A 27,952-nucleotide genomic window follows, 5' to 3' on the forward strand; every position below is an offset into this window, starting at 1 on the left:
CAGATGGAAACGGGCATTGTTAGAGAGCAATTAATCCATTTTAGATGTCTGCAATATGATGAGGGGAATTGCACCCCAGTGCCTGTTTCTCTGCAGTCATTACATAGGGAGTCTAGACAGTTGGCTCGGATATAGATGTCTGAAAATACATGAGAGGTTTCTTTCACCTAAGGAGTTACAACAGAATCCGATGGGTATTAGAGGCTTTGCAGTAGCTCTCGGTTGGATAACAAACGCCTGAAAATATGGTGGCACTTGGCTGAATTGTTGTGACTGTGCAAGACCTTAACAGTTTTAAAGCTGTTCACAAGAAGTTTCTGAACTTTAGTCTTGGCCTAGAATGAGTAAGGCCTAAAGCACTCTCTGATCCTCAAGATAAGAATTTCTTTCAGCAGCTCTGTAATCAAAGGACAATAACAAAAGCTTTTCTTTAAATCACTGCTTTAATCTTGTTTTTCCTACCAACGCTGGAATTCTGTGCTCTGCCACCAAAAACAGCAGGCTATTTATAGCGTCGCCTTGAATGAATAGTAAAAACTTACGGTGTTTTTGCGGCTGCATCTTTGGGATGATGGAAATCACATAACTGCAAGTTGACAGTAATGGTGTTGCACAATATTTTCTAGTATAGTTGTTTCTGTCACCACGCAGTTCCCACAGTGTGTTGTAGGGCAAAGGGGTATATTTGGCAGGGATTTCTAGGTATGTAGTAGGGAAAAATGCTTAAAGGATTCAACTCCGAAGCTTTTGTTGGCTTCTGGGGTCCTGATGTCACCATTTCATGTGGCCTGCCTGTGCTATCTGGAGCCTTTAAAAGGCCTTTGGGGAATACATGCAGGATTGGCGCATTAGGAAGTGTAACCTATTGGTATGTGACAAATCAAATGTCTCATCAGCTCTTTGTGGAGTGGTGCTTCATATCCTGCTGCTGGGTAATTAAATGGAAAGTTACTTGAATGCTTTGGCCATTTGTTATTTGCTATCTTTATTCAAACAATATAGAAAACAACAAAACACAAAGTGTTTGCTTTTTTTGTTTGTTTCTGTGGCTGCACGCGGGAGTATTCTCTTGGTTTTTGTATTCTCTTTGTCTGTGTAATGCTTCAGTTTGTCAGGATAATTTAAAAGAAAACAACTGTGATGCTTTTTAGTGATCCCAACAGCTAATGCAAATAGTCACCAAATCAGAATAATGGATCAGCCAAGTGGAGACAGTTTTGACTATCTGTGAGAAGCCACTTTTCAAAACAAGATATATATCATACCACATAAAATAGGAGGGTAGTATACAGCGAGAGGTTTATCAAGCAAATGTGATAGCCCAGAAATGTCAGAGATTGCATACCAGCTTTCTACATGGAATGGTTTAATTGAAAGTTGTGGCTCTGCTCACCTGTGTAAAATTAACAAGTCCTCATATATTCATAGGCTGAAATTTAAGTTGGGAGGGCTGTGCAGGGCTGTTTGCCCACACACAGCCCCTGTGAATAAATAAATAAATGGTTATTGGGAAATAGTAGTGCCACTCTGCGGAATGATGGGATTTCAACATTTATTTTCATCCTGAAGCTTTGTTTGTGCAAAGCAGGTACAAAAAAAGGCTTTGTGGGAGAGCACTTGATGGCAAAGACACAAATTCAAGTCTACAGGTACTTCAGCCACATCACTGTGAGAGCTCTGGCCCCAGATGATCTTTCCTTCTCTCCCTGGAAATTCCCCTGAGAAAGTCCGGTCAGAGAGGCAGATTTGTCAAAATGACTCAAGGAAATGACTTAAGAGCTGTGAAATTTTCCCAGCTTCATCTTATTGAAGACAGTGGGCTCGATTCTCCTCTCGCTTTTGCATCATTTCTGCAGAACACACGGGGGAAACCTGACTCCTTGGGGCAGTGAGCGCACGGTGCTTGGCACAATGGCCTCGGGTTGCAGGATGCCTCGAATCACTACTATATAAAATATAATATTCATTACATTATATGACTGTTTGCAAACAGAGCCCTTGTAAAAGGGCTTGTAAAATTCAAGAGTCTGCTGCTGAAATGGAGAAGCAATGAGGAACGTGCCAGCTTGCGATGAAGCATTGTCAGTCCTGGGTCCCCGTCCTGTGACAGCTCGAGACCGAAGATGGGAAACGGCGTTGAGCTGCTGCGTGTACCACAGACTAGGGGCAGGCAAAATATAACCCCAGACTTGCTGACCTCCTTTGTTGTAATATAGACATTGGGTCGTAAATTAAGTGTCTGTATGGAATTTTTTGTAATAAGAATAATTTAGCATACATAAGATGCAGCATTAAATTGTGTAACTGACTGAAAATGAGAAGGTTTAACATCTGAGCAATACTTGATCTGAAATCCCACCCTGAAGCACCTGAAAACATTAAAGAGTTGTTGAGGTTTTTTCAAAACTGCTTTAAATTTGCACTCCTCCTTCTTAAAAAAAATGCATGGCTACATCTAGTGCTTCTCGTTAGTCTCTCTGGAGCTCACAAAGGGAGGTCACCATCATTGCTCCCATTTTGATAGGGAAAGAAGCTTTGGCTTAAGGAGATGAACTGGCAGAGCTGGCTAGCCAGGGCCGAAGCTGGATGGAGAAGCGAGACCTCCCATTGGAGTCCAGAGCCCGATTCACCAGGCACCTTCTTGTCTGGCTCTCCTGGTGACACACCATCTCCCTAGGCAACTATGGGTTAGAGAGGAGGCAAAAAATCTTGTATCCAGAACTGCAAAACAATGACTGGATGTAGGGAAAATATCAGGGAAAGACGGCGAACTAGCAGTTGAAGCAGAGGTGGCAGATTCAGGTACTTCAGGTTGTATTTTTGACTTGGACCAGCCATCTCATTTCACTTTGCTTTGGCTTCCCCTCTGCAAGATGGAGAATGAGGATGCTTGTGGCTGCCTTGCAGGGCTGGATTGTCTTGCTGAGGCAAGGGCTGTCAAATCTCATATTCTGGATGATGCTCAGTTGACCTCGGCTTTGTTTGTCTCTGCTTTGTCACTTGCGTCTCCTTCTCTTGCGTCTCTGTTGTGCTTTTCTGGGCCCACCCAGAGGGTATGGAGCAGAGTCACAGCACTGAATTTCAGGAGTGTTGCCAGGTGGGACCCTACTTTTCCATTCCTGTCCAAATGAAAGATGCAATCTCAGGGCACAGGCACTAGGGATGACCCTGCCCCATTACATCTCCAGCAAATGTCAGGCCAGGTAGGACTCTGGGGAGTTATCCTAGAGAGCTAGTGAGGGATCAGTGATCAGTAGCTCAGCCCATCCTTCCTAGCTTTGAATGAATGAGTTTCCAAGGCGAATTCCAAGGTGAATTCTATCTGCTACATTCCCCAGAAAATCCCTGGTAATTAGGGCTCTTTCCTTTTTTTTCTAGGAAGCACCTCCAATTCCTCCTGCCCTTCTCGCATCAATCAAATTTGCTACCATGTAAATTCAGGTATGCTTAGAGAGCTCCTCCTTCCCGGAGACCAGACCAAGAGCTGCGAGGAAGGGAGGCCGCATCTCAGCCGAGCATAAAGGTGAACTTCATTATTATTGTTATTATTTTGGGGTTTTTTAAGGCATAAGCGCTAAGGGCTGTAAGCAGCCAGGAGGAGCCTCCGCGCTGCCTTTCCACCCTCCCACCCAGCTTCCGGCGGTGCCGGGGCCCGGCAACCAAGAAGATTTCGGCGCTGGGCGGCCCCGGGCCGGCCCCTTTGTTCGCGCGGGCAGCAGGGCCCGGCCGTGCCCCCGCAGGCAGCGGGGAAGGACGGAGCGAGCAGCGCTGCCGGCCCAGCAGCATCATCCTCATCATCTCCCTCCTCCTCCTCCGCTCCGGGCCGCCCCCGAGCTCCCTCCTTCCCGGCTGGGTTCCGCGGCAGGGAGTGGCACGGCGGCCGCCTGCCAGCGGCTGCAGCCTGCGGCGGCACGGGGGCTCCTGCTCCGCTCCCCGGCGGCTGCGAGGGGGTAAGGGGGGGACCGCGGCGGGAGGGTCCGCGGGGAGGGCGGGGAGCGGCGCCGCGAGCCCGCGGCGCACCGGCAACAAAGGAGGGGATGAATGAAGCCGGAGCGAGCGAGGGCTGTGGTGCTGTCAGCCTTGTGGGAGGCTCGGCCGTGGGGATGTATTGTCCTTGGCCGGGGAGGAAAGGCACCGTCCTTGCCGTGGGCTGCGTTTTGTGCCAGGAGGGATGATGCTCCCGCCGCTGCTGTGCTGGTTCTCGCTGCCTTTGCAGCCCCGAAGGCCGGGCGGGAGCGGGGACAGCCACCGGCCGGCGGGCAGGGAGCTGGCGGGGGGGCTGCCTGGTGCACACCCACCTGCACCCGCACCCACCTGCACCCGCACCCACCTGCACCCACCCCCGGGCCACGGCCCTGACTGGCACCTCTGCAGCGGGTGTTGGTTTGGCGGTGAACACACCCGCTGGGTCACAGCGAATGTGGGGGCAGCTGGAGAAGCAGGGCCCTGATGCTGGGAAGATGGAGATGAGGGTGGGTTTCATCAGATTGTGATGCTTAGTGCTGACTGAGTTTTGGTTTTGAAAGGGGAAGAAAATTTTCTTTTGTCTCTGGGAAGCTGGACTGCTTGATGGGCTCAGTCTCATTTTTGGATTTTTGTTCTTTCCTGATCCAGATATTGACGTTATTGACATACTACAGGATTTATTTTTTTTTTTTTTTTTCTGTTGTGAGGAGATGTGCTGCTGCTGAAGGCCCAGCTGGGTTGGGCTGCTGCTCAGGTTGTGAATGCAGGGCAGACTGAGCAGGTCTCTGCCCTTGCATCTCTGATAGAAACCAGCAAATGGTCTGTTTGAGGAGGCATCCAGGGATGGAGGCAGAGGCACGCGTTGTTATCTCCGGGTATCTAGGCAGGCTGTAACGTTTGGGAAGTGCCAGGAGACAAAGCATCATGTCAGCACTGACTGTTATTTGCTGCTCTGTTGAGCATCAGTCTCGTAGGCCTGCAAACCCTGTCTCAGGAACTCATCTTGCTGGAATGGATGTCAAGTTTCACCAGCCCATCCGTTACTGTTGTCCAGGAGGGCTTCCTCGAGGGCGACTTGCAATTTGAGAAGAACTGGTCTGTGCATGGACAGGGATATGTTCAGGTGCCTTGTTGGCCTTGGCTGTGCCCCAGCGCCTGCTAGGCAGCGTTCCTCTACCCAGCAGTGCTCCAAGGGGGCGCATTTAATCAGCACAGGTCAGTCCTGCCATGTCATTGCTGGGGAGGTGATGCTTTAAACACAGTGCAGCTGCCTGTTCTTAAACTTGGGTCTGGGATTTGGTACTTTAAGAAGTTACCTGCCTGCTCTTAGAGCCTGCCAGGGCTAGGGAGGAGGTAGCCTGCATCAAACGGCAGCATTGTCACAAAAAGGCATCACGGCGCCTGCCAGAAATCACTGAGAGCACGGGACTTCAAAAGCTCAACTCTGAGACAAGGCACAAGTTAAGATGTTAGCACCAGCCATTGCAAGCGCGTCAGAGGGAAGGTGTGCTGGGACCAGTCTGTCATCTTAGGAACCCTCGTCTGTGGGGTCTGCCTTCAACTAAGGGAAAACCCGTGTGTTTCAGGAGATGCTCTTAAAATAAGTATGGACTGGATTATCTACTGAGGCCAAGGGTTGGTCTGTGCTTCTCTTCTGCTTTGGAGGCTGCCATCACTTACTCCAGCAAGTAGTGGTTCCTGGTGCGTTTCCTCTTTTTCCTCACTTGTGCTTTTGCTTTGGCAGAAGAAATGATGAAGAACCTGAAGGGGGATTTTCCAATGTAGGGTATGATGCCAGTTCTTCCCTTGTGTTAGGAGGTGGTTAGGTGGTTAAAATGGGTAGGAGCACGGATTCCACCTCCTTATTGAGGTTGCTGGTTTTACTTATCAAGTGCCCCCTCTATCCATGAAACCCGGGGAAATGAATAGATTTTTTTTTTTTTTTTGGGGGGGGGTTGTCATTACAAGACACAATATATAAAGTAAGTTACATCCCCCGGATACATGGTGTTGGTACCAGAATGTCTACAATGTATGTCAAGGTTTATGTACTTCTAAAGCTCTGGGAAAGCCCCAGTATAGGGAGCTAGACCTGAACATGACTTGTTGTTAACCTGTGTTAGAGACCGGTATGCACTTATTTATAGAGACATCTGTAAGTATTTATAGAGAGATCTATTTTTTTCATAAATATATTTTATAAATACCTTGTGAGCAATTTCCCTCTCCATGTCCCAAGGGGTTTGAGCACAGGAATGACCAGGGAAGTTGCTGACATGGGGCGAGAAAACGTGTTTTCTGCTGCTTATTGCTGAGTTGGACAAAAATCTCTTGCTGCTGTTCTTTTATCACTGTCCTTGTGATATTTACAGTAGAATTTCAGGTCTTATTTGCCTGGGAGGACACATTGACTGATAGTACTGGTGATGTTGGACCCCAGCAAGACTGGGGCTTTGTTTTACTGGTCAGTTTTTTAAAACAACTCCCCGCTCTGCTGAGAACTGTGTTTGCCTTTTGTACCTTGTTGAACTGTGATACTAAACAGAACAAATCAAACTCACTTTCCTCCAGTTGGATTTAATTTCTTGCTCTTGTACTGTTGTGCAGTAGCTCTTGCTGTAGCTACCAGTGGAAAAATTACTTCACTGCCCGTGACTCTGAGTCTGGCACCTTAAACTGATACTTAATGGTATTCATGGGGGAAAAAAAACCACCCTCACTTAAAGAAAAAAAAAAAAAAAGACCAACAGTATTTCTGCATCAGAGTTTTTTGGAAATCATTCCCATGCAGTGGCACATTTTTAATCTCCTTCTAAATGAGTGAAACTGTGTTTATAAAATAGCCACGGTGGTATCAGATGCAGCATAAGCAAAGAGAGGTGTGTGAAGAAATCAAACCAAGCATTGTCATATTTCATTATCACAGTTTGTATTTTTACTTCAGTGTGACAGAACCATATAGTTGCTGACTTGAATAGGCACTTTCCTTTCAGTGATTTATTTTGTTGTGTGAGTGTTTACCCACCTGGACAGCTGTAGAGAGATGGAGTACAGACCCATGAAACGCTCTGCTGAGGATTCTGGGCCAGCTGTGGAGTCCCTGTCTCCACATCCCTGTCTGTGCTGAAGCACAAAGGAAATCTGAAGTTTGTTTCATTTATTTTGAGAGTTAATGTTCTGAACTCTGATGTTGACTCCCTTGATAACTGCCTTTGTGCCTGGGAAAGCCAAATGATTATTTTTGAGAAGTATTTATGATCTGTGTATGTGAAGTAAACACTTCAGAAAGACTTCACAAATCCTTTGATGTCTTGGGTATTCAGAGAGATAGTGATGTCTAATAGAGTCAGGAAACTTCATCCCTGACATTGTTTTTTGAGTCATCTTGGGACAAATCTTTTCCTTTTCTAGATCTGTTTCTCCCAGGTACAAAATGGGTGATGCAGTTCTGACCTCCTTTGAGGTCTGTGAATGAAATGCTCTGTGAATATTGGATATTTGGATCTTGGAATTATTTAACCACTTTTTGGTGCTTTTCTTTTGATCCTTCTCTGATGTGTTGTGTCATCTCTTTATCCCCCCACCCAATTCCTTTAAAAAGATAACGCAAATAAAATTGAATTGCTTGTAACAGAGCTCTTGGTCAAAATTAATCCTATTTTATTTTGGTGAATTACTTACCTGGTGTAGTAAAGGCCACATGGATATTGGTTACACTGAAAGGACTTCACAAAAATTCGGGAAGGCAGAAACTCCAAGAGGTTGTCTAATGCATCTGTCTGTTCCAGGTTAGGTCTGTCTCCATCTGTCATTCAAGACTGAGGTCTGAAGATTTTTTTTTTAAATTTTATATTTTTGTTAAAGAATAGTGTGGGCAATGAGGGAGTTTCTCCAGCCTCTCTGCACAGTCGAGCTCACTTTGAACTAATGTTGTAGTTAGAACTGCATAGTCTGTATATTCCCCTTTGTTTTATTTGTTGTCATTGTCACTTTGTGTTGACAAAACCAGCACAATTTCTTTTGCAGCATGAACTTCTTTTGCAGCACACCCTCCGGAGTGGCAGGGAAAGGCTTCCAAACCAAGGCACCAATAGTCACTAACAGAGGCTTCCTCTGGCTGGTCTGTTCTTTTTCTTCCTTTGACATATTCCTCCCCCTATTTATTTGTTGCATCATGCTCTGAAAACTTCTGTGTCCGCCAATTAGTGCTGGCAACTTTTCAGTAATCCTGACAGTCGCAAAAAGCAGCTGCCTGTTGAAACAAACAGCACTTTCCCATCTCTTGCGAATACTTGCATTTGTGACCTGCAGGCACGTCCCCTGGACCCAGAGGGTGTCCTGGCTGGGGAACAAACCTCCCTAGAAAAAGAGGCATCTCCTGGAAGATGTGGAGAGGTGCTTCTGTCATGAGGTGTGTCTAATGGGCTTTCTAGCCTCGTATTTGACTGTCGTATATTATGTGCCATACTGCCTCAGTGGCTCCTGTCAGCCCTCTGCATGAAGCTTCTCCTGGTGATTAAAGTTTGCTCCTTAGTTATATTTAGCTTATCGCTATTTGTTTTATAACTGAGATCCTTACTATGCAAACTGGAGTAGGTCAGCCTCCAACCTTGAATAAGCGTGTTTTTGTTGTTTCTTTCTTTCCTCTGGATTTCTGTTTCCCAGCTGCTAAGTTTGGGATGTTCTAGCTGATGACCAATCCACCAGCTGTTCCTAATGGAGGTTTAATGATGGGCAATATGGCACAAAAAGGCAGGCTCATGTGGAATATGCTGCTGAGGCAGAGGAAGCTGTTTTGCTGTAGTTCATCTTTTACATGTCTGTTTACTTAGGCTTTTATTTGGATCTCTGAGGTAGCTTGTTGAACTTTGCGAATCTCTTCTGTAGGAAAAAAAAAAATGTTTGTATGTTGATATATTTCTCCTAAATGATACTGGCAATAGCAACGCCTCTGAGCTTAATTTCGATGTCTCCAAAGCATCTGCAATAACTGTTTCCCTTTTTATCTCCAAATCCTCCCAAAGCACGTTAGCTAGATGGTGGGAAGGTGTGGCAGCACTTCTAGCGTGTTGGCATGGACATGTCAAGGTCAAATGGGTGCTTTTGGGTGATCGAATGGTTCAAGTTTATGGAATGCTGTGATATGTTCTGCCTTAGGGTGCTGGAAACATTGATTGTCCTTGTTAAAAGAATTGTCTTTTTGGTTTTTGTTCTTCCTTTTTGGTTAAAACAGGACCTACCTGTGTTATAGACGTGACGCTAGCACTTTACATCGTAAAGTACTTGGGTTGCTGCTTGTAGCTGTTCTGTACTTGCTTGGCTAGGTGAGATTATATCTTGATCTCTATACAAAATCATGATTGTGATCTTGGTTGCATCAGAGGAGAGATTAACAACACTTGCCGTATAGAAACAACCTGTTTCTGTGAGAAGTGAAGGAGCAGCTAGGAATGTGTGGTGGCTCTGTAAAGCTCTGCCTAGAACATGTAGTGCTGTGGTACCCTGGGAACATGGTGGGCTGATCCATCTGTCCTGCCTACCTGCACACAGGCTGGGCTAGCCCCATCAACATCACTCTTATCTCCAGAGATACAAAATGTTAAATCCAATTTTTAGCACAGATCCACCTAGCCAGACTTGTTCCTTTTGGCTGCAGGCATCTATACATCAATCACTGCTGTAGGGGTGATTCCCAATGGTATGGTAGCTTATGGATGGAAATACTGATTAAAACCAGGCTATGGAGCAGCACAGCTCTCACAAGGTCTCTGTTGGTGTTGGAGGAGGTTAGGATTGACAGCCTTTCCCAGATGTGCACAGAACGTGTTGCGACAGCCCCTCATGGCCCAGCCAGCCCAATGAGTCTCACTGGAGCCCAGGCAGCACACTGAGCGCCTTCAGTCTCTGCACCCTCTTTGCAATCTGGCTGTGTAGGGCGGTGTTTTCTTTTTTCTCCCCCTAGAAACTGTCATCTCTAACCTCCTCTGGCATAACGTACTAGTGCTGGTGTGGCTTAGTGCCTGGAGGCTTTGGGCTGGGATCTCTGGTTCTCTGCACGTGGTGCAATCCAAAGTAAAGAGGCAAGGTGTGGGTGAAAGGAGCTGTGAGGCAGGAGGGGATAACATAACAATGTGGACAGATAAGATCCAATTTGATATGACTTGCCAAAATGATTGTGACTTCGGTTATTGATAGGGATGTAATCTGAATAAGAGACATGCTCCTTCCTGTACTGTAAGGTTTGTGAGCTATCTAAACTCCTGGCTTTTCTAAGTGCCTTTGTACTGGGATTGCAGGTGGTAAAGTAGGAAACTATGATTAATGCATTGTGGCCAAAAGCCAACTTTCTAGATTACTGGCCTCCCTGTCTCCACCACAGGTTGTGGTGGGAGTTGTGTAGATTTGTTGATGTCAGCCGAGGTCCAGGGAAATTGCAGTGTCTGTAGAGAGGCTCAGGAGAAAGCAGCAATTAGTGCCTGTAGCCCAGAGTTTGAGGTGGGAGGCAGTGAGTGGGCTGGTGAATCAGCAGAGAGGAAGAGGAGGGTGCTCCAGGGAACGGTTGCAGCCAGAAATTGCTCTGCCAGCGCAGCGGTGGGACACAGGGTGCTTGGGTGCTGGTAGAGGGGATGGGGTTCACACGGCACCTTGGTGCTCTGGAGAGAGAGTGGGTTGTGGGTTTGCTGCTCTGTAGCATCTTTGGTTTGGTTATCTCAGATTTTTCAAGAGGTACCAGTGGTGTAATTCTCCTGGTCTACCACCTTTCTATTCGTAAGCTTGGTATCATTCTTATCTTTTTAAGTGACAAGAAGATTACTAACCCCTCTTGGAAGAAGCAAGCAGGAGTCCTGGCTGTCAGTGCTGCATTTCAGCTGTGAGATGATGGTCTGTATTTCCTTTCCAGCTTACCTCCTCATGTGTCTCAGCTTAAGCGTCAGAGTGTGAAGACAGGCTAGTTATTCTTTCAGCTTTTGGGAACAGTTGCTTCGTATAAAGGAATGAGATGATGTTAGCTCATAGTGTTTGGCCAAGTTTGTCCAAGACCTGGTGAGACATTGCCTGGGATGCAGTGTGCACTTTGGGCTGCCCATGTCTAAACCTGACTGAATTCAAGTGATGCAGGCTTAGAGAACATCTCCTAATATGAACCAGGAAATGGTGAGTCTTGTATCTCAGGACCTTGCAAAGGAGAGCTTTGCTTGTTCAAAATGACATGGTGAAGGCGGAGAAAGGGCCACTCTGTCTCATAGGGGTTGGACACAGCGGGACAGTGTCTGAGTTGTGCAAAGGGCTGAGTAGATATGTGGGCAGAAGGTAGGCTTGAATAAATCTGGAGTGGCAACTGGTTAGGGGGGGATCCTAGCCAGGAGAGGCTGAAATGAGCACTGCAGAACTGCAGGAGTGAAAAACCTTCTAACATAGTCTTATAATTAAATGAAAAGTGCAGGGCAGGCCCTTCCTATCCTGCATCCCTGCCTGAAGCCTCAGCAGCTTGTGGAGAGGCAGAGTCAATTTTCTCTTATGTGACGCTGTTTGCATTGGGCTTTTCTTGGGAGAGGGTTCTGTACCAGACATGTAGCACTGAGTTGTTACAAGGGTGACTGCAAAAACATGGTGCCATTTCCTTGTGCGTTTGAGAGAGCATGTGTGGAGATACGGGGCAGCATTAGTGCAGCACAGTGGGGTCTTTAGTGGCAAGTCTAGTGTGTCCCAAGATATCTCTGTTACACCAGAAACGTGTTGCGTTCTACTCTGGTGTTCTTTGCTATCTTTTAATCGAGTCATCTGCAAGTTTAAACTGGTACAACTGCACTACCATCAGACAGGCTGTCATAACGCTGCACTGGAAATGAAAACATGATTCCTAGCTCCAAAACCCATAAATGTGCAAAGAGAAAGAAAAGAAACTATCAAGACCAGTTGTTTCTGATTTTCAGATCTTTGTTGCTCCAGCCTTTCAGTTACAGTCTACAAACCAGGGCTGGCTTGTCAAGTCATCTTCATTGCAGGTGCATGTTGTAAAAAGGGGGAAGAATTGGAGGGGTAGACCTGGGTCCTAGTTTTGTTTTTTGATCAAAGTCTAGGACAGAGCTTAGATTACAGAAGTGCACAAATCAAAATCTGAACATTGACCTGAACTCCTCCAGTGTATGACTGATTAAGTGCCAGGGTGAACTTTAATGCTGCAGTAAATCAAGCAGCCAAAAGCCAGGAAATTCCAGAAGTTCAGATCCTTCTGCAGCTCCACAGAGGTTGCAAGCATGGATGAGTTTTTGTATATATTACATATATATTTAATTTTAAAAAGTGTTTCTCCAATAGTAAAATACCAAGTTATTATAATGGAATATGTTTATCATGTATCATTGCCTTTCCTGCACTCTGCCTGCTCTCCTTGTGATTCTTTTCAAGATACTGTTTTATTACAAATAACACTTTCTGTGAATAGCAAACTTGGATTTTTTCAAAGCCCCTTGAACTGCAGAGAAACTTTTCCATGGCATTGAGTAGCCATTGGATCAAATCTGAATTGTCCAGGAGACCAGCAGTTCTGAAATTTCTGTGTATATTCTGTTCCCATGTGAGCCATGCAATTTTGGTGTCGTGCCCCTATATATTTTTGTTTGGATGCTGTTCCTTGCCCCCAGGGTTTAACTCCAGGGAGCGGAAACTCATGTAGATCCAGGACCATCCCCAGGATTTTTCCCACAAACTGGAGATAGTTTTGCTCTGCAATTAGTGCACAATTGTTGCTATCTACAGTGTCAGTATTCAGTAGGCGTTTTGCCAGCGTGAGGAGCGTGAGCTCATCAGCAAGCCCATAATTACTCCCCAGTTTGTAGGTGATGACTTCCTTTAATGTCCTTTATTTTTTTTCTCCACGCCTTGCCTCCAAATTTGCATTGTGGTTTTTAGTTGGAGTGCAATGGGATGTTTTTGCACGTTCTTCCTTTAATAACCATTGTTTTATAACTAAATCAGAGGGTGATTAGTCTATCATAGTGAAAATATGTCCAGGCTTTTAAATAAAAGCCTCTAGGCTTTTCCTTTGCATTCTGTGCTAATTATTACAAAACTTGAGTGAGAAAGAAGACTAAACACAGGCTTTTTTAGAGGTTAACATCCTTGCAGGCATGTAAGGGAGACTAGATAGTAACAACAGCGCTTTATGGCTGAAGAACCTATGTGAATGCTTCAGTTGCAAGGGAGTAAAAAACCCGATTGCTCACAGGAGGTACCTGATCCCCTGGTTTTCCCTGTGTGTAACTGAAGGCAATAGGCTCCTTCCTTTCATTCCTGTAATTCCCTGTGTGGGAGAAGGAAAGATTTTCTTGGGAGAGAAGTCTGCCCTTAATTAAGAATAAATGTGTCTTATTTCCTCTATACTTCAATTTAATGAAAGGATTTAATCCTAATCTGCCACGTGCTTCAGAATAGGGTTTCTGATTGCTTGTCGGAAGGAGTAACTACTCGGAGAAGCATGAAGGCGATGGTGTGATTACCTTGGATTGGATGGAACCTCTTAAGGAATTAAAAGATAAAATTGCCTTTTCTTCTCAGTGTAATCTCTATTAGCAAAGCTGCAGTTTGGCTTTATCAGATCCTGTCTCTATGTCGATTGGATTCATTTCCTGTCCCTTTTGCAGACGACTGAGCGGTTTGAGTCTGGCCTTCAGATTTCGATCTCAAGGCAAAATTCTCTTTTCAAAATCCCTAGCCCATCTTTGCAGCATGGCTGGTGTTGCGAGGTCACGAGCCTGGGGCACCAAATCTTGACCCATCCTTGCCTCTGGCGTGTGGTTGGTTGGGCAGTAATGTGTCCTAGAGTAACGACCATAGGAGATGGAGCTTTGCTGCCTGAAAATCACATTTTCCTGGGACTGGGGAAGCTGCAGAAGAGCTTGTAAATATGAAGCAGGTGCAACCAAATGCTCTGAAACAAGAAATGAAATAATTTTGCATAACTTAAAAAAAAAAAAAATCAATATCTTTAGTCCTGTAGAGGTTTTGTACAAGGCCTAATAAATGAATACCAATGTTGGCACTGAAAGCTTTTTGCCTTTATTCTGTGTGCTTATTGTTGAAGCGAGTGAAGAGCTCCTGCAGCGATCAGTGGACCAAACTCTTCTCTAACAGTTTGTTTTCAGGGAGATGTTGGGCTTCAGGTGTTGTTTTCAGCATTTACAATGCCTGATGCTGAAGGTTTCTGCAGGCAGTAGTGCTGTTTTCAGTGGGATATTCTGCATGGGGAGTGTGACCCGTGCGAGAATGAATTGCTGAACATGCAGTGTGGGTCTGGTGGGAGCAGGGCTTGTCTGGGGCTGTGCCAAGGGAGGTTCACCCTTGTCTGGAGTCCCAGAGGCTCTGGAATGACAGAGGCTGGGGGACCAAACCCAGAAAGCTCTTCAACACTCTGTACTCTTTCTGAAATACAAAGCCAGAACATGGGTAGAAAAGGTAAATTCCTGCTTTTATGTTTAACTCTCCTGAACGTGCACGCAAAGGATGCGTCAAAACCGAAGTGCTGTTGGACCTTCCCCAGCTACACGTTGTGTGGCAGCCTGTGGGATTGTTTCTCTTTCCTGGAGAGGATGGGGATTTACCTGGCAAGCACGAAATGCACTTTCCAGTGCTCCATATGGAGTCGCTGTTATTACATTGTCAGAGCAGCTGCAGACAGAATTCCTGGCCTTTCCAAGCTGTGTCTTTATTACTAACGCAAGAGTCTTTGTGCAGATTCAGCCAGGCCACCACATCTCATGGTAGCCCTGAAAATGACTGAAATTCTCTTTGCAGATGTGCTGCCATAGGGCTGCATCCTAAGCCCCCGTGTTCATCTTCCTTAGTATGAGGAAAGCTGGCATTGGGTTTTAAAGAACGGTACAAACAATTGCTTCTTAAAAGAATGTCTTAGATGGTAGCAGGTAAAAACAGAAAGACTTTGTTGTGCAAACCTTTCCCTATCCAAATAGTTGTCTTTGAAGTTACTGATTATTCGCATGAGTCAAGATTGCTTAAAAAAAGGTGTTTTACTGCTTCCCTGCATTGTCTTTGTTTATCATTAACCTTCTGTACAACATGATAACCTTGTTTTCCTTCAGTCTGGTAACTAGATACTGTTCTTTACCTTTTTAATGGGCCCATGTCCTGAAAAGGTGTGTGCATGACTGACTGCAAACTTCAAATTAATTTCTTACACGTGGATTTCCAAATTTAGAAAATTAGAAACCTAAATTTTGCTACTCACTTTCTTGGCTCTATATTTAGTTTTAAGAAATAAGGAGTTATTTCCCCACGAAATATTGTATACATATATCCAGCTGTTACAGCAGTGTTCAGGTATAGCTGGTCTAAATTCCACCTGGGTCTGCACTCACAACCAAGTTCCCGTGCCTTGCCGAGGGTTTCGTGTTGGGTAAATGCTTCTTCCATCTGGATCCATCCAGAAGGAAGCACCAGGCACAGGGTGGGATTCAAGCCAACTCAATCTGGTGCCTGGAAACCTGTTCCTGCTTCTTGCAGCTGTTTCACTCAAAATGTCGAGGTGAACAGATCCTTAGATTGGTTTATACCCATCAGGGCTTTCTTCTGGGGAGTGTGCTTGAATCCGGGAGTCTCCTTGGTTGTTCATGTGCATCTTGGATGGGATGATATTCCATGTGACAGGTAAGTACTTGTGTGCCTGGTTGAGGGCAGGAGGGATGGATGAAGCAGAGAAACTCGTGGATAAGCTATGTTGCCAAGACTAACAAAAGCTTTTGTTTCCAACCCTTGTTTTGTGCTATTCCTCTGCAACGTCTGAGAAATAATTGAGGTCTAAGCACCTCCATTTGTTTCTCTATTTTTGACGTGTGCTGTTCTGATTCCTGGCCAGCATTGCAGATACTTGCATATCCAGATATGTTGTTCCTGGTGAAAGGTATTTTTTGGATGTGCATCTGTACTTAGTCGAGAACTGTTCCCCTTTTTGAATCTGAGCCTAGGTGACTCAGATCCAGCTGTCCCCTTCTCTGATGGAAAGATGGAGAACAGAATGTTTTGGTCATTTGAAACAGACTTTCATATTGTGCATTCCTGAGATGCTTTTCTTGGCTGTGGGAACAGACAGAACCATTCATCCCAGTATGAAAAGATTGCAGGAAGAATCTAGTGGAGATCTAGAAAATCCTTGTAATCTGCATCATCTTGGAAAAGGAGGAAAACCAAAATAAACAGAGCTGCTGGCCCCAGCCTATCCACAGGGGCATGTGGAGCTTTTTCACAGAGTGTCTGGATGAAGTCACATTTCCATGAAGTTATAGGGAAGTTTGTGCAGGTAATGTAGGGAGTAGGAAAGCGAAAATGCCTCGGGCATTTCTTATGCCACACGTTACAACATATTTGCCTGTGTTTCAGCATCTACTGCGGGGAACAGCTTTTTCAGAAGGGTTCTGTTAATAGAGGCTGTTGGGCTGCTGAGGGTACAATATGGGAGCTCGGAGTGGGTTGTTATCTCTAATGGAGCAGGGCAGTGCCCTGCGGAGATGCTGGCCTCTGGCCCAGGCCAAGGCTATTTCTGCGCACAAAAGCTGCATCATGCAGTTGGATGATAATGTGGGACTTGGATGGCTCAGGGCAGCATGGCTGTGGGTGGTGAACATGACCTAATGGTGGAATTCGAAAGAGCTCCATGCTCAGAGCTTCCTGAAAATCTGCTCTCTTTTTTTTTTTAATGTTGAAATGGGGGAGAAACTAGTGACACAGAGAAGTGGTATCTGTCCCTAGCAGAGCACAGACTCCTTTAAAAGTATCCCAGACATTTATTTTTATCTATGTATTTCTAATGAGCTGCATTTGTATTAAAATTTTCTCAAGTTCATCCTCATTTCCCTGTGTGGCAGTGAGTGTGCAGGTAAATGCTGAAGGAATCGTCTCTGTTCCCTGGCTTGGGTCACTCTGCAGCTCTTTGAGATGAGAATGAACTTCAGATACGTGAGTTAACCCTCATCAAACTTTCCTGTGAGCCAAGTGTGGTTGGGCACGCAGGGGTATCTGGCTGTGGTGCAGGGTGGCACTTCAGAAGTTTCTGAATCTGGTGTGTGGCCATGAACTAGTCGTGGTGATTGTATTTCAGGATAAAAGAAACTATCTGTTTGGAGGGTAGTTTAATTAGTAGCCTGTGGAGTTCATTTGTTTTTCAGCATTAGTATGTTGAAAGCAAATAAATGTGTTTGTGTAAAGGATTCTGGCAGAAATCTGTATGCAGTGGCAATGCACTTCCTCTTGTTTATCTCTCTCAGCATAAAAATTAAAATCCAGTGATCCTGAGAAGGAGCAGAATATCACCATATCCTGTGACCTGTGTGGCCAGCTGATCTTCAGGGATAATGTGGAGGGAGAATGAACTGAAGTTCCCTGTCTCTTCACATAGATGAGCGGCAAAGTAGAGGAACAGACTAAATTCACTGTCTTCCTAAAGTTTATATGGTTCTGGCTGCAAAGTTTAGGCATCCAGAGACTCCCTCTAACAGAAGCCTGAAAAAATGTAAAATATTTTTTTTCTGCTGGCACCCTTTCCTGCTTAAATTCTTCTCTGCTGCTGTTTTATCCTTCCTTGTGTCCTTTTATCCTTCCCCCATCCACATTCCTGCTTGTGGATTCAACCAGCCATCATGTTTTATCTGGAGGAACCAGCATCCCCAGCTTGCTTAATTGCAATTACAGCATCAAACCTGGTAACCAAAAGGTAGGAGCAGCTGATGTGTAAATCTGGGAGTAAGGGTGTATTGTGAAGAGAGCAAACCTTCAGGTTGAAGGTGATGGATGTGGGGCGAGAGCTCTTGGTAAAGCACATCACCTGCCAGCAGAAGTGCTAGAAATCAAGTTGTTCTGCAAACTCAAAGGTGGCCCTGGGCAAAATGTCTCATATGAGATGGAGTGGGTGGGAGGGAGATGTCTGATGGCTTGACAGAAAGGAGGAACCAGGCTGATCAGTGTTTCTCACCTCCACATTCTGTTGTCTCCCTATTTTATGCTAAATAGAGCTGGAAATTGCAGCCTCCTGTCCAGCTCTGCAACAGCATCTGCTCCTTGCTGGCTCTGTTGCAGGAAGGCTGTTTTCTCTCTTCTTAACAAGAACTGCTTGCTCTTGTCCATTGTTCCTGCTTCTGGTGATGCGGTCTGAGCGTCTCACTTCTCATAAACAGCCCTGACTTCTGTGTCAGCTAAATATTCCCCAGCTGGTGCTGTCTGCAGGTGCCTGAAGCCACCCTAGGTCTTGAGCGTCCTTTTTGGGGAGCGTGGGGAGGAGATGGAGTTTGATCCCTTGGGTTTTCACTCAGGCTCTCTCTTTTTCCTTATCCCTTTTCCTTTTTCCTTATCCCTTTTTTCTTTGCCTCTCTGAGCTGGTGTGGGATGACTGACTCCTATTGCTGAGACACTCTTTGGTGTCTCAGATATTTATGAACCCTCAGGAATACAGTTTTGGAATTCTCCTTGTAGTTTTTCCACCTCTGTGTCTGCTTGCAGTTTTCCCTGGAGCGCTGCCAGCCCTCCCCTCGGCCTGACCCAGCCTGTGTTGAAATCCTTACTCATTCCTTAATCACTTCCCGTCCCTGCTATTGCAATTCCCTTCTCGCAGCATCTGTAAATCTTTGCTAAGTTAATTCTCCGGAGCGCTGCCTGCAGCAGGCTGCCTCCTCCCCTGGCCCAGGGAGCAGGTCTGGGTGTCTCCTGGTTTCTGGCTGGTCCTTGGTTTGCTCTCCTTGCAATACCCTTTGCCGTTATGTCGGCGTTGTCCCTGGCTTGCTCTGCTGCCACCTTCTTCCCTCCACATCCCAGCCTGGTCAGCCAGCCTTAGCTTCCTTTTGGCTGATAGTCTCAATTTTTTTGATTGTTTTTCTTTATCCATTAGGAATGTTTTTGCATTTTTTAAAGCAACTTAGTCATTTCCTTTATTTTTCTGGTCATAAAACTTTTTGCTTGAGGAGTTGTGTGCTTATTAATGCAACATCCTTGCAAGAAATTTGGAGGTTTTAGGTGGTTTGCCTACCGGGAAGGGAATGGCACAGGGAAGAGTTATGTGACTTCACTAATGAGTAGTTGGTAATCATGCTTGGGTTTCAGAAAGGTTTTTTTCAGTCTTAATGGAAATCCATGGGGTCAGATGGCCTTTTTTCTGTAGCAAGATTTTGGATTTGTTCTTAAGGAAGGGAACTGAAAGCCCAGTCTGTGACACCAGCCTCTTCTTCCTCCTGTCAATTTGGAGAGGCTGCCCTGAAGTCTGGTGAAAATGTGGGCCATGCAGTAAAGGTCCGGTGCTGAGGGTCATTAAGGGCCTTTGGTAAGGGTTCCGACAGCAGAACTAGGTCTTGGCTGATGTGTGAACTGAGACTTTAGAGCTTAAAACCAATCAACAGTTTCAGTAGCTCAAATCCCAAACTGAATTTTAATTCTTGTTTGGTGGTTCTGGGAGGTTTCAGCTTTGGTCCAGGACTCCAGGGTTAAAGTGAGACTGAAAGGTTAAGGAAAATATTGTCATGTTAAGGTGGGAGCTGAAGGAGATGATCAGCCTTGTTTTACAGAAGAAATGAAAGATCCTGACTCTTCCAGGGATGTGAGGAGGGAGCTGGGCACTGCTTTTCTGGGAGCCTGTTTGCTGCTCTCCCACCCATTCTCCATCTGATTTCTTCGTGTTCTTCTCTCACAGGTCTCTGAGGATGGAAGAAGAGGTCCAGCTTCGAGAAGCCTGAACGGTGATACCAGGACAGCTCTTTGAGGCACTGGCAATACCAGCCTGAGATACAAGACAGCAAACATGCTGAAGCCAAGTGGACTTAAAATCCCTGGCAGGGCAGGGAAGCACTCCAGCCCGGTGGGACGGGCATCGGGGACCACAGCAGCTGCTGTCACCACTGCTTCAAAAGAAGGTAAGGATGTAATTCTGCAGGGGCATGAGCTGACCCAGGTGATCACCTGGCTTAAAGGCAAAGGCCTAGTGGTGCCAGTGTTCAGTAGGACATGAAATTCCCCATCTGTACATAGACTGATCGTGAACATGTGTAATGGGGTAAGTAAACAGCCTCTCTCTTCCAACTAACGCACACACCAGGTGGGTTGTGGAGTAGGTGGGAGACAATAGACCCTCTGGTGTTCAGATGCTGCCTCCTGTCTTGTTTGCGAATGTGTATGTGTACCTGTACAAACACTAACACTTGAAGAGCTGGTAATTAAGCAGATGGGAACCTCACCCACAGCCTTCTTCACCACTGTCCTATAGCCACTGCTTTTGGCCTGTGATAATGCAAGAGTGAGAACAAATCACCTTAAGTGCCTGGTCCTGTGCTGATTACCTCGAATTAGTGCCTTTGTTTGAATAGAGTCATTTAAAGCACTGGGATTTGAATAGTGATTTACATAGACATATATACACACGCTTGGCTGTCTGTTGATCTCTATCCAGTATAAACATAAGCTAGACAAGCTGCCATTATACAGTATAATTAACACTTCAAAAGACTTTGAGATGTGTTTTTCTTAGGACTCATTTCTCTGGCTTCCTTGACTGCTGGGTTGGTTTTTTTTATTAGATGTAATTTAGCAAAAGCCACAGTTTTCACTTGCTTTTTTGCACATGTGCAAGGGCTTGTTTGAGGGGCAGTCAGTGTGTGAGATCATGGGCTGAGTTCCAGATCCTTCAGTGTAATACGGCGTTGTAGGGAGTGGAGCAGCACTGGTCTTCCTCAACTGAGGACTTGGCCCTAGATAGAAGATAAACTTTTGAATCAAATCCTTCCTTGTTTGAGTGAGTGTTAATATTAGATTGTTTTCTTAGTTCAGGATCAAAATCAAATAAATAAAAGCCTCCTTATACCCGTGTGCTAGAGGGAAGCACAAACTGACAAAAGAAGTTATTAGGATAAGTTTATCAGTTTGGTTGTTTATTTTGAAATTATCCCACAGACCCATTTCTGTATTTTCCCCCTTATTTTTCCTAGCCCCTAGATGTGACAGAGAAATGAATTTGAAGGACTCCAGTGACTGTTTAGCTACCAGTTGTGAATCTGTGAAGGTGCTTCATGCTGGAATTTATAACTGCAGTGTAGCATGGAGTTATATTTTTCAGTTGATTTTTCTCACTTAAAAAAAGAGGGGGGATGGGATGGGAAGAAAGATCCTAGACCTGCCTTCTCCTCGGGGGATTTGCACAGAGATGTCTCAGCAAACACAGCGCGTGTATTGCAGTATGAAAAAGTCACACAGACATTCAGCGCTGGTGTCTGATGCAGCTGAATGCAGCACTTGTTTGCTGGAGCTTTTGTGCCTTGTTCAGCTACAGCCATCAGTCACTGCCATAGATGGTCAGCAAAGCCAGCCAAGGTGGGCAGAATCGGCACCAAAGTGAGTTTGGCATTTGCCTGAGGAGTACTAAAATGAGGTTTTTTTCCTGGAAGAATGTGTATGTGGAGAAGGGGAGATGTCTGGGGTGCTGGGTTGGTGCTGTGAGGCGTGTGGCTGCTCCTTTGCCCCTCGGGATGGTGTGGGGGTTTTGCAGGAGCTGCGGAGCTGCTGGAGGAGCCGCAGTGCTGAGCTGTACCTGCTGGGAAGGTGAGAACAGCACAATGGGGCTGTTTATCCAGCACGTGCTCAGTGAATGGCTGCCATAGGGCTTGTAGCATCATCTTTGTCATCCCTAGTATCATCTTCTTTCTTTGTCCTTCGCACAAGAGCTCTGGCTATGTCTATGCACAGCCAGTACCTACTCTTCCTTCTGCAAATCTCTCCAAATGCCTGGCCAGCCCGTTAGTGTCTCCTGTTCCTCTGCTTTCCAATGATAATCTGAAATGGTGAGTGAAGAATGCATCGCAAAATCCTGTTCACTTGCATATGTGCCTCCCTCTGAGAGCAGCAGGATCTGTGCTGGCTGTGGGACCCGGCTGCAGCACAGTCATGAGATTCAGCCTTTGGTGGGGAAAAACTCCAAGAAAAAAATAATTTTTTTTTCTTTCAAAGTGGTTTGTTTCTATTTCAGTGTCCCCATCACTCAAATCTTAACCACAGCAGGCACTGATGGGAACTTTGAGAATACCTGCAGCTAAAGGATCTGGTGGTAGGTGGTTCTGGAGACTGGATTCTATCACCTTTCCATGGATTAATCAGATCAGGGCTACAGGAGGATGATGGAGCTTTGCTCTATCCTCCCGCTTCAATCTTGCTGACCTGCATCACTCGACCTCTGGCCTCTAAGTGCATCCCTGCCGTTAATTCACAGCAGTGCTGATAACCCAGCTTTATCAAGAGAAGGTGACTACATGCCAGCCTGTTAGATCTGGTAGTGTGCAGGCAGCACAGAGCGCTTTCCACAGTGTCACCCACTGGAGCCTTTGTAACATACAGAGGGACAATGGCAGAGATGGAGAAGCTGAAAACAATTTTCTTTTGTGTGTTTAATGTGAATACTGCGAAGGGCTTTTTCTGCTTTTCTTCCCTCTTCTGTCACTGTCTAGGAAAGTGCCCTCATGTGATGTATTTAGCATCTGCTGGGATGGAAGGATCGTCTAAAGATACCAAGCTTTACATCAGGTCTTAAAAAGTTGCACGGAGGAGACTGAATGTGAGGTGTTTGGGGAGCCCTGTAGAAACCATGAGCTCTGCTCTGTGCTGTCTCCAAACATTTGCACAAGCTCCGTGAACAGTGTCTGTGCACTGAGGCTGTTTCTGGGGGACTGTGGGGGTTTGCCTGACTCCGGGGGCGGATCTGAGAGTACTGGATTTTTCTGAACTCATGCATTGCCTTCCCATTTACTTGCCTCTTGCCAGAAATGCCAAAAGGGGCTTCTCAATTTTCTTAGGGGTTTGGTGAACCACCTGAGCCCCGCAGCTTGATGGAAGAAAACCGGTGTGGTTCGGATTACAAAATACAGAGCTGCAACATTGCTCTTCTTGATCTTGCTACCTTGGAGGCAGACAGAAATCTCAAAAGCTTGAAATATAGTTGCAGAAGAAAACCATAAATCTAATAAACTGCCGAATTAAAGTGTAACGATGTACAGGCTGTTGGCTCTGAGCTGTCTCTTGGCTGTGTTAGCCTGGAGCTGGCTCAGACAGACCTCACACCTAGGTTAAATCTTCCAGATTGGGTGTCAAAAGAAGGTGCTTGTTCTCCAGTTGTGCCTGAGAGTTGTCAGAGAGCCATTAAACGGATTTTGGAAAGCTCCAGACTTTCTTCCTTCTACCTTCCTGTAAATGGATCAGTCTTGTCTGCAAAAGTGCAAGTAGATGTACTTTCCTTTATTCTTAGACTGGAATACACGAAGATGCCTTGCTTTCTGCTTTCTCTTTTGCCCAGCACTCTCTTCATATTCTTTTGTAGAAAGTCAAGTGTCTCTCACCCATCTCTCATCTCTTTTTACCAGGCAGTGGATTTGTACCTTGTTAAACATTTCCATGTGCTATTGACAACTCGCATCTGTAACAAAACAGAGGGCTGATACAGATGTAAGATGCTCTGTGTGTATATATAAAATATGTATATATGTACATAATGTATATATAATTTCACAGCTTTAGTTTTTCCTAGAGATCATATATGTTGCAGTCATAGTGTGTGTGACAAGCTGGCTCAGTGTATCCAAGTTATCGTTTGTGAACACTTACTCAGAGCCCCTGTTTCTTACCAGCTCTTGGAGTGTTCTCTCTGAACTTTCCTGGAGTGGAGTCTTATTGTGTCTCCTACCTGAGCTAGTGTTTTCAAAGACCCAGGAGGTCTAAGAGCTGCTTTTTTTCTTTTTCTTTTTTTTTTCTTTTGTGAAGGAGGACACCTGAAATGGTCATTTCCACTGAAGGTCAGTGGGGGACTGACACCTGACATGAATTCTTGGAAAACACTAGGCTCGATGAGTGCTGCCCATGCTGACTGTCTTTTTCTCTTCTTTCCCATAAAGCTGGAACAATGGAAAAAATAAATTCTGTTGCTTTGTGGTAACTATTTTCCTTGAAACGAGACTGAAAATTCATCTCTAGCTGTCTCGGGAGAGGATTTCCCACAAATGTGTTGGCTTATTTCCTTTGCTTCAAGTAAAGAAAGTTTCTGCTCTCAACCCTATGTGCAAGAGATTTCCGTGCAAAGGTGTGTGTCACTGGTCAAGGGCTCAATATAATGTTTGGATTTCTTCTTACTTAAAGAGGTTTTGGTTTCTTTCCCACTCTCCTCCTGGAAAACCCTACTTTTGCCTGGAGTTACAGCATGGAGCTGTGATGAATGGGTCCACACAGCCCTCCCAGCTGGTGGAAGAGGTGAAAGCTGCTGGTAAGGGAAATATTCACAGTTCAGAGTGTGTTTTGTCTGCTCAGAGCAGCATTGAAGTAACTTGGTTAGAGGAGAAGGTCTTGCCTTTCATACTGCATTTTGCTGTCAGCTGGCTCTGGTGTTCATTTACAGTGCTTTTTATGATTTTTAAATCTCTTCTTCAATTAAAGAATTCTGGCAAAAGGGGAAGGGAAAAAAAAGGAAAATTAGTATTTGCAGATGGAGGTGGGCAATGCTGGGACTTCAGTGCTGGGGCTCTGTGCTGGAGACAGAAAAGCCCAAGCCTGTTACAGTTTCTGTGAGGCTTAAATCCATCCAGTCTGAACCCAACCTAGATCTTGAATTTTACGCATGGCTCTTGTCTTTCTGAATGGGCAGGGGAAGTATCTGTGATATGAATATCATGTTTAGGCATGGCTTTGAGAATCAAAACTGTTTTTCAGCAGGTGCAGAGTTTTATTGCCCAAAATTATACTTTGATAGCTAAACTATACAGCATTGCCAGGAGCCTGGGAATGCCTTCTCATTTTCATGTATCAACAGCTCCCAGCATCGGAGAATAAGGAGAAGAGGCCAACAGAGGGTTGGACAGACTGGGCTCCAGGGGTTACATCCCAGGTCCCTTTGAAAATCATGTGCCGTAATCTTTTTATCAGGGTTGAATCTGTTTTTGAGTCTGCCAGTGGAGGGAGAAGTTAACTTTCTTTTCTGATTTGTTTCCTAGAACTGCAGTTATCTTCTGAGAGCTGCTTCTAGTTTCAGAGACTCAGCAATTCTATGTGGAGAAGTCTTTACATACATCTAGACCCCATCATTAGTAAATTATACTTGTATGAATTCTGCTGGAGGAGAATCTCACCACCACCTTAGCTCCTCTGTAGGATTAGTGCATTGCTCTTACCTTCCTCAATGAGAAATCTTCATTCCTTTTTACATATCTGCAACAGGATTAACAGCAACATCTTCGTAAATTAACTTGGAAATCAGTTGTTTGCCCCTCAGGTTTCTCAGGAGTTTGTTGGAGTAAACTGACTGGATGCACAGCAATAAGAAGTAATTTTTGTTGTCTCTAGGATTATTTTGTAGTAAAAGCAGGGGGAGGGCAGGTGTGCTTGCTGAGGAATTCATGCGTTGGTAATGAGAGGCATGTTTTGGGCAGGTTATTCTCAGGTAATCACTGATGGTTTGGCAGTGTCTTAACACAGGCTTTTTTGCTAAGCTGCAAGAAAGAGTGTCGAGACCGTGTAATTATTTTGTATCAATCTATTAATTCTCATTCCCAAATAAATATGAAAGACACTAAACTACTGTTTTGCCTGAAACAAAAGAAATGGGATGGTAGTGTCCAGAGCAGCTGATTGACTGGCACAGACATAGGGAGCTAATTCTTATCTATTCAAAGGCTTTGTGGCTCTTAATGAATATTAACTTGGGGTGTTGTGCGCTGGCAATTTGAGAGAAAAGACCCCATGTCCTGGGGCCAAAGGCTGCTGTTATTTCTAGCAAACATTTGGTTTTTGCTGTTTTGCTTCAGGCCTCATGGAGTGATTGGTATTGCCAGCTCTCATCTAAGAGCTGTCCCCAATTAAATCCATCCTGCAAGCACGACTGGATATTCCTTGAGTCACATTAGTGATCGTTGCTGGAAACATGTCATTGGTGTCTGTGAAGTTTGGTTAGATCTTGCTTTGTTTTAGCAGGTCTGCGTATACAACATCCTAGGGGAATTGGGAGATTCTGAGGAGCATGGTTTGAGTTCAAATAATCAGCAGATTATCTATCAATCAGTAGTAACAGCTAGAGCATCCACATACACACAGGCAGTCATCTATTCAAGAAGTTATCAGATATCTGAAAGAAAACAGGAGTGTGTTTTCAAGAGTTGCACAAGAAAAACTACAAACGAGGGTCTGAGAGCTGCTGGTTTGGTGATTTGGAATTGATGTACAGCTCAGTTGGAGAGGAATGGTGGTGACTGATGGCCAGCACAGCTGAGGTGTCGGACCTGTGGCAAACCGCCGGAGAAGCTTTGCTGAGTGATCGTTAGAGCTTCAGTGTGTTCGTTCCTCGCTACTGTGGGGTGACCGAAGTGCCCTGCATGTAGGTCATGTCACTCTGTACAAATCCACTCGCTCCTGGACACTGATGCTCTCATGGGAACCTGCACATTTGCTTTTAATCCCCATTGCCTACCCAGAAGCCAAATATTTTCTGGCATGGCTGTGGACCAACTGTTTAACTATTAGCATAGGGCTTGTATTCAGCTCACATGCCCCTTTCATGAGCCACTCTGTCTGGAACATGTCTTGTACTGGGTTTTCTAGGCAGGTTTTGGTGGTGGTGCCCCTGCTCCTCTCTTGAATTAGGAAAGGACCTTTGGCAGCACTCCTTTTCCAAGGAGAAGTGGTTTGATGCCTTGCAAGCAATATAAAAGGGCATTGAATCGATCTTGATTTAATCAGCTTTACAGGTGACATCTAGAGACAACTGGGAGTCTGATTTTAATTGTCTTAATCATTAGATGCTCTTAGAAGGATTTGATATAGTTAAGCCTTAATATTCAGCGCACTCATTGTAGAAGGAGATGTGAGCACAGGCTGAAGGCATATGGAGGTCAGGGGCCTGCCGGCTCTCACTGTCTGTAGCTCCTCGCAGAACAGCAGGGAAAGAAAATCTGCTTCCCACAGATGTTCAGCTTATGGTGGTTTGAATATAATGAACCAAATCCTCTTCAGCCAGGCTGGTGTAAATCTGCAGTAACATCAGCACGCTCACAGTTACACCCATCGGAGTAAGGGTGCAGCTTCCGAGCAGAATCTGCTCCTGCATGTTCTGCCTCAAACAATTGAACTAATCCTGCAAGAGCAGATTAATCATTAGAGGCCCGAGCCAATATTCATTGAAATAAAAGGAAAGATTCCCTTTGGCACAGATGGATGAGAATCCATAAGATTACAGTGGCATCAGACTGTTGCTACATAGTATTGCCTATTGGTTGGGTTTAACCATCACACGCTGACCCTGCGTGTGAGCATCCTCCTTGCATACAGTTAAATGGGTGAATTGGTCTACACAAACACCTTAAAATATTTAGAATGCAGATATTTTTCTCTATTTTGGGTTCAGTAGGATATTTACTTATTCCTCAGATAAGGATGGTATGATGTTGAGAAAATCATGACCCCTAAAAAGGGCTTGGGGACATTGTTCTCACTGACTGACTGCTGTCCTGGCCAGGCATGTTCTGAGGATAAAACCATAAAACTAATCATCTGATAAAGTTCTGAAGAAGTAGCATAAGAAAGAGGGGATAGTTCACATGTGAGTCTTTCAAACTAGTAAGATGTACTGGGACTGAGAGCATCATGTGTGCCCAAGGGTAGTCAGGGGGGTGCCTGGTGGGACCGTGTGCTGAGATTTTTGTACAGCTCAACTGCTTGACTCCCCCAGCTTTGTCCAGGACCCCTCACTGCACATTATGGATCTCACCACCAGCACTGCTGCTCACTTTGCACACCATCACCTCTGGAAGGGTATGATATATAATTTCTGGTGATCATTGAGACTTATAGCTGTTGGGTTTGAGATACCTGCTGTGGGTTTCTATGTTCGTATCATAGCTCAGATAGTTTTATGGTCAAATCTGGATCATGGTAGAGCATGATAGAGCAAAAAAAAAAAAAAAAATTAGACATCTGCTGC

At 45.2% G+C, this 27,952-nt stretch overlaps 1 protein-coding gene across 2 annotated transcripts in view; it reads left to right on the plus strand.

Moving 5' to 3' along the window:
* The first annotated feature begins 3,489 nt into the window (after positions 1-3,489).
* CLIP2 (CAP-Gly domain containing linker protein 2) overlaps positions 3,490-27,952 on the plus strand; it is a 69,016-nt gene continuing 44,553 nt past the window's right edge. Inside the window, exons 1-2 of one of the 2 annotated variants that reach the window (XM_065647193.1) lie at positions 3,490-3,523; positions 19,652-19,871. In XM_065647193.1, coding sequence (XP_065503265.1) covers positions 19,760-19,871 — 112 coding nt within the window. In that variant the 5' untranslated portion in view covers positions 3,490-3,523; positions 19,652-19,759. Of the gene's footprint in view, positions 3,524-3,766; positions 3,951-19,651; positions 19,872-27,952 lie in introns of those variants that run through there. The other variant, XM_065647192.1, reaches the window with a different exon arrangement.

The sequence above is a fragment of the Caloenas nicobarica genome, chromosome 17 (genome assembly GCF_036013445.1).
Source record: "Caloenas nicobarica isolate bCalNic1 chromosome 17, bCalNic1.hap1, whole genome shotgun sequence".
Lineage (NCBI taxonomy): Eukaryota > Metazoa > Chordata > Aves > Columbiformes > Columbidae > Caloenas > Caloenas nicobarica.